The sequence below is a fragment of the Schistocerca piceifrons genome, chromosome 5 (genome assembly GCF_021461385.2).
Source record: "Schistocerca piceifrons isolate TAMUIC-IGC-003096 chromosome 5, iqSchPice1.1, whole genome shotgun sequence".
Lineage (NCBI taxonomy): Eukaryota > Metazoa > Arthropoda > Insecta > Orthoptera > Acrididae > Schistocerca > Schistocerca piceifrons.
In genome coordinates this window covers 334,539,902-334,547,003 of record NC_060142.1, presented here as the reverse complement: position 1 = coordinate 334,547,003, position 7,102 = coordinate 334,539,902, and the positions used below count along the sequence as shown (strand labels likewise).

The 7,102-nt window shown below is 37.4% G+C and overlaps 1 protein-coding gene across 4 annotated transcripts in view; it reads left to right on the top strand.

The window, feature by feature from the left end:
- Positions 1-950: 950 nt before the first annotated feature.
- The window catches only part of LOC124798299 (nuclear pore glycoprotein p62), a 35,966-nt gene continuing 29,814 nt past the window's right edge, over positions 951-7,102 (top strand). For 3 of the 4 annotated variants that reach the window (XM_047261634.1, XM_047261633.1, XM_047261631.1), the window contains exon 1: positions 951-1,185. In XM_047261634.1, coding sequence (XP_047117590.1) covers positions 1,110-1,185 — 76 coding nt within the window. In that variant the 5' untranslated portion in view covers positions 951-1,109. Of the gene's footprint in view, positions 1,186-6,443; positions 6,462-7,102 lie in introns of all 4 variants that reach the window. The other variant, XM_047261632.1, reaches the window with a different exon arrangement.

Genomic DNA, 7,102 nt, shown 5'->3' with positions numbered 1-7,102 from the left:
GACTCTCACTAAATTTTGAGAAAACGCCGTTTATACAATTCTGTACAGTAAATGGCATAACACCATTGATAAATATAGCCTATGAGCAGAAGTCTAATGTTAAGGCAGAATACTCAAAATTTCTGGGTGTGTGCATTGACGAGATATTGAATTGGAAGAAACACATCGATGATCTGCTGAAACGATTATGTTCAGCTACTTCTGGGATTAGGGTTATTGCAAATTTTGGTAATAAACATATCAGTAAATTAGACTACTATGCCTTTTTTCGTTCACTGCTTTCGTAGGGCGTCATATTTTGGGACAATTCATAATTAAGAGAGAAAGTATTCATTGCACAAAAGCGTGTAATCAGAATAATTGCAGGAGCCCACCCAAGATCACCTTGCAGATATTTATTTAAGGAACTCGGGTTGTTCACAGTACCCTCGCAATACATATATTCACTTCTGAAATTTGTCCTTAATAACCCGTCCCAATTCAAAAATAACAGTGAAGTGCATGGCTACATCACTAGAAGAAAGGATGATTTTCAGTACTCTGGATTAAACCTCACTTTGGTACACAAAGGGGTGAATTATGCTGCCACAAAAATCTTTGATCATTTGTCAAATAGTGTTAAAAGTCTGACTGATAGCCAACCAATATTTAAAAGCAAATTAAAAGAATTTCTGAACGGCAACTCCTACTCAATAGATGAATTCTTAGACATAAAATAGTACCTGTAACAAAAATTATTATTTTGTGTAAAGAAAACTTATTTTGAAGGGACACGTTCCACATCGTTACGAAATGTCGCATTCATGATCTACAGAACAAAGATTAATGTATTTATTAATAAGTGTGTGCACATTTCCACGTGCAAGCTTTTCTGCACTGCAGGATACTTCGTCTGATTTGCACCAGTGTGAGACGCATGTTGAAATCGATCTATAATGCGTACATTGAAATAATCTTTGGTGTGTTTATTTGTGGCTTTGCGCGAAGTTGAAATTGATGTGCATTGTATTTGGTTGTTTATAATGAACGTGGTGAACTTTACCTTGCACGTGGATAATAACACATATTGACGGTATTAGGCGCAAACGATACGTTGAAACACTGTGAGGATGAATTTTACCTTCGGAACTCCTGTTTCCAAACCTGCTACTGGTTTTACCTTATCTCTTCCCGCGGCGAGTACTGGTAAGATAATGCCCTTTTTTGTGAGAATTCTAATATAATGACGCTTAATACTTATCGAAGACCGTGGAATGTGAAATGAATTGTGTTTTCATCTGTTAATTTCGATTTGTTTGTGTACTCATGTTCGAAACAAGGCTTATTGTTATGTTACAACGCAAGTGCGTAAATTTGTGTTTATACAGGGAAGTGGCTTTTAAGTATGTGTTGGTACCAGCTTGTGAGACAGTCGCGTCGTAATGGGAAGCTCATTAACTTTTACCTGTACCCATTAGATTAGATTAATACTTGTTCCATAGATCATGAATACGACACTTCGTAATGATATGGAACGTGTCAGGTTAATAAAAGATGTCTGTATAAGATATTACATTACACAAAATACTGCATGACACTAATGTTTAAGTTTTTTCCCTTAATTGATATCTAAAAATTCAGCCAATAAGTAGAAGGAGTTGTCATCTAGAAATTCTTCTAATTTATTTTTAAATGTTAGTTGGCTATCTGTCAGGCCTTTGATGCCGTTTGGTAGGTGACCAAAGACTTTTGTGGCAGCATAATTTACCCCTTTCTGTGCCAAAGTCAGATTTAACCCTGCATAGTGAAGATCATCCTTTCTCCTGGTGTTATGGCTATGCACACTGCTATTACTTTTGAACGGGGTTGGATTATTAACAACAAATTTCATAAGTGAATATATATATATACAGTGAGGATCCCTAGACCCTTAAATAGATGTCTGCAGGATGACTGTGGGTGGGCTCCAGAAATTATTCTGATTACACGTTTTTGAGCAATGAATACTTTTCTACTCAATGATGAATTACCCCAGAATATGATGCCATATGAAAGCAGTGAATGAAAGTAGGCATAGTAAGCTAATTTACTGAGATTCGTATCAGCAAAATTTGCAATAACCCTAATAGCATACGTGTCAGCAGACCATCAATGTGTTGCTTCCAGTTTAACCTTTCATCAATGGACACACCTAAAAATTTTGAAAATTGTACCTTACCTACAGACTTATGTTCAAAGTCTATATTTATTACTGGAGTTGTGCCATTTACTGCACGGAACTGTATATACTGTGTTTTATCAAAATTTAAAGAGTCCATTTGCTGAGAACCACTTAATAATTTTGTGAAAAACATCATGTACAATTACATCACTTAGTTCTTGGTTTTTGAATGTTACTACTATACTTGTATCATCAGCAAAAAGAACTAACTTTGCATCTTCATCAACGTGGAATGGTAAGTCATTAATGTCTATCATGAACAGTAAAGGACCTAAGACCGAACCCTGTGGGACCCCGTACTTGATTAGCCCCCCCCCAGTTTGAGGAATCAGCTGTTGTTTTAACATTACATGAACCACTTATTTCAACTTTCTGCATTCTTCCAGTTAAGTATGAATTAAACCATTCGTGCACTGCCCCCCTCAAACCGTAATGATTTAGCTAATCTAAAAGAATTCCATGATTTACACAATCAAAGGCCTTTGAGAGATCACAAAAAATACCAATGGGTGATGTCCGGTTGTTCATAGGATTTAATATTTGATCAGTGAAAGCATATATAGCATTTTCTGGTGTAAAGCCTTTCTGAAAACCAAACTGACATTTTGTTAGTACTTAATTTTTGCAAATATTGGAGGCTACTCTTGAATACATTACTTCCTCAAAAATTTTTGGTAGAGCTGTCTGAAGAGAGATTGGACGGTAGTTGTTGACATCCGACATATCCCCATTTTTATGCAATGGCATGTTTCAGTCTACCGGGGAAAACACCCTGCTCCAAAGAGCTATTACATACGTGGCTGAGAATCCTACTTATCTGTGGGGAACAAGCTTTAAGTACCTTACTGGAAATGCCATCAATTCTGTAAGAGCTTTTGCTTTTCAGTGAGTTTATTATTTTACTGATTTCAGAGGGAGAGGTTGGTGGAATTACAGTTGTTTCAAACTGCACAGGTATGGCCTCTTCTATTAGTAGCCTTGCCTCTTCTAGTGAAGATCTAGATCCTATTTTCTCCACAACATTTAAAAAATGATTATTGAAAATATTTTCAATTTCTGATTGTTTGTTAGTACACTTGTCATTCAGTTTTATGGCACTGAAATCTTCCTGTGCTCTTGGTTGCCCTGTTTCCCTTTCAATAATATTCCAAATTGCTTTAATTTTATTATCAGAGTTACTGATCTCAGACATGATACACATGCTTCTGGACTTTTTAATAAATTTTTTTAGTACCGCACAATAGCTTTTATAATATTGAACAATTTCGGGGTCAGTACTCCCTCTTGCTGTTAGATACAGTTCTCTTTTACGGTTGCAAGATATTCTTATTCCTTTAGTTAGCCAAGGTTTTTTTATATGTTTTCTTGGAATTATGTTTAACTATTTTCTTGGGGAAACAATTTTCAAATAACCTTAAAAATGTATTGTGAAATAAGTGATATTTCAAGTCTGCATCGGGTTCCTTATACACTTATCCCCTTTCTAGCTGCTGTAGGCTTTCCCTAAAGTTTGCAATATTTATATTGTTAATTGAATGCACTGCTTTGAAAGTATGATTTGATATACTGCATGGAGCTATGTCATGTACTGTAACTAGCTGTGCACCATGATCTGAAAGACCATTCTCAACAGGATAAGCATTTTTTGTCCTTAAACTTATCTTGGTCTATAAAAAAGTTATCTATCAATGCACTGCTGTTCTTTGTTATCCGAGTAGGAAAATCAATGACAGAGCTCAAATTGAAAGAACTGAGAAATACTACTAGGTCATTCTTCCTATTACACTCTTTCAGGGAATCTACATTGAAATCCCCACAAATGATAATTTGCTTCCCCCTGTCTGACAGATAGCACAACAAAGCATCCAAGTTTTCTAGAAATAGCTGGAAATTCCCTGAGGGGGACCTATACACTGTTACAATTATGAAAGAGCCATAATTTAGTTTAAGTTCAGTGGCACATGCTTCCATATCTTGCTCTACACAAAATTTTTTACACTGTGGAAGCTTTGTACATATATGGCAACTCCTCCTCTCATCATATTATCTCTACTTACATGTGCAGCTAATTTGTACCCATTGATGCTAACATTTTGCATATCAGTGACAGTGTGATACTCAGACAGGCATAGTACATCTATTACATTCTCAGTTTCTATATCTTCTAAACAAAGCAGAAGCTCATCAATTTTATTCTTCAATTCCCCAATATTTTGATGAAATATACTAACATTATTTTTCACTATACTTTTGTGAGTATCTTGAACTTTTTTAACATCTATAGTACTTGCCTGGGTGAGTTTCCCACTGGACACTGATCTTACACTAAAAAAGAGTTTCCACCATGAGATATAGTTCCTCCCCCATTTCCTGCTATCAGCCCAGCCAGTTTACCCTTCCCTTTCTTGTTGAGGTGTAGGCCATGTCTAGTATAGTCCCACCTGCAGAGTGAATCAACAGGAACCATACCAATGTGTGACCCTGCACCAGATCCAAGTAGCCATTCCAACTCCAAAATAACTCTCCTGACAGAAGAGCTCAAATGAGGTCGGTCATGGTGCTCCAGAACCGACACAAACCCAACACTGGTATGACTCGATGTTGATGCAATCTTTGCCAGGTCACACTCTATGCTGTACCCCGGATCTCTGTCAATACTGTTGCCCGCCCCACCCACAATAACCACGGTATCTTCCTTAGTAAAGCCTCTACATACTGAACCTAAATCCTCTGTAACCTGTCCCAGTCCAGCACTAGGTTTGAAAAAACTTGTGACCTGGTATTCTGACCCTAATTCATCCTGCAGAAGTTGGCCCACACCCCTAGCATGTGAACTACCTAGCAACAAGACTTTCTTTCTCTTTGCAGACTTCCCTACATTCTTATTCAATTTGCTGCTGAAAGCTTGTTGAGCCCTGTCTACATCTACTTCTGTGAGAGGCTCATCAGTTTCTGACTGAGGCAACAGGTCAAACTTATTTTGCACATTAATAACAAAGGTGTCAGAAGAATTTCTTGGCCTGTTCCTTATGCCTGTTGCCACTTCCCACCCCTGTTTACCCTTCTTCCCCCTTAACCTGCCCAATTCTCGCCTAGCCTCATCTAACTCAACCTGAAGGGCAGCAATTTTCCCCTCCTGCTCCACAATCTTTCTATCTCTACTGCATAGCCTACAGAACCACTGATGAGTCTCGCTCATTTTCCCACTCCACTACAATCGCCCCAATGAAAAAAGTTACTACATCCATCACACCAGACCCCGGAGCTAACGATTCTACGGCACGTCAGGCACTTTACACCCATGGTGCAAATCGTTTTTAGTGACAGAAAGACAATTAAGTTACCGGAAAACAATGAAAATATGTGTACGAAAAATTAGGCCTACTCGCGACTGTGTAAACAGTGGTTCAGAAGTTTTTTACTGGAAAATACTTAAGAGACAACACTAAAATAACATTTTAGTCAGGAGTAAAATCAAAACAGGGAAAATTCCATTAGTGGAAGAAAGCTCTCGTTCGGTCGTTGAAAAATCCCGGAAAAAAGTTGCGTGAATTGATTTTACCTGCATCTGACGCAGTAGACACGCAATACGCAGTTACGTTCGACGTCGAGAGTCCTGACCCAGTCAATAAGACACTGTTTGTCGCGATGAATCAAAGCAGTGATTGCCGAAAATTTCTACAACAACCAGTTATGTTATATTACTGGTACTGTTAAAGCCTTGCACTTTCATAAGAAACCTGAAGAGACAGTTTCATTTTTATCTCTTCAAAACTACAAGTTCATGACTGAGTGAGGTGCGTGAATGGAGCGAGATTTAACCAGTAAATTAGATAGCTGTAAGATATGCTATAATAGTGTGTTCTATAATGTGATTAAGCAGCATATCAGCCTGTGGGGGGAAAAATCCGATGAAAAATTCAGCAAGTTATTCAGTTTACTCAACTTTTTGAGCCCAGTTCTTAAGAAAATGTTTAAAAATACTGTACTTGTTTAGACAGCTGGTAAATCACTCAACTCTCTTGCCAGAAGGTCAATGTGTTTTGCTTGCTGACCATTTAGATTAAGATATTTCTTGTTTATTATCCTTGTCCAGCTTTTGCTTGTGCTCTTCATTGATCATCTTGAGAATGATAGGACATTAACCTCAGACCTTCCATCAAATTCATTTACATATATGCTAAGAACTTTTCTGCTGTGCTGCATATGGTGTATTACTTCATGGTTCTTTCTTTTATTCCAGGCCTTTCTTTCCAGTGGAGTGAGTGGTTTGAAATGACAGATATTTTTTGTCTCAATATTTACGTTATTAATTTCTTGTAAACTCTCAAGCTGCCAAAAATATACCTCTTAAAGAGGTAATGCTTATTATCATACCAGTCTCACTAATTTATTCGCTCAACGATTAGTTTACAATGATATATAAGATCTATCTGCTTAATAGAAGAAAAAGGTGTCACATATACAGAAATAAATACACTCATGTTTAATGAGGAGAGGGCAGGACAGGGTGTTGGCTGAGACCTAGTTGGAACAACCACTTCACCATTTGCCTGAAATGATGTAGGAAAACCTTAACTGGGCTTGCCAAACGGATCATGGACCTTTATCCTCTTGAATCTGAGACTACAGTCTTCACAAATGCACTACCTCAGTTGGTTATATCAAACATTTGTAGATACATATAACTAGTTAACTTAATAACATAAAAAAATTATGCTTTGGTCATTCAGCATTATATGCTTTAAGCTTCCCACAACACCGGATGGTGCTAACTGATGGACACCACTAGCCCTAGATAGGTTTATTTGGACCTGGTTACCAAAAAGTAACATAACTGTTATGGGTTATGGGCCATTATCTATAATGATGATGATGCTTTTAGGGTAATGAAATGGAGGG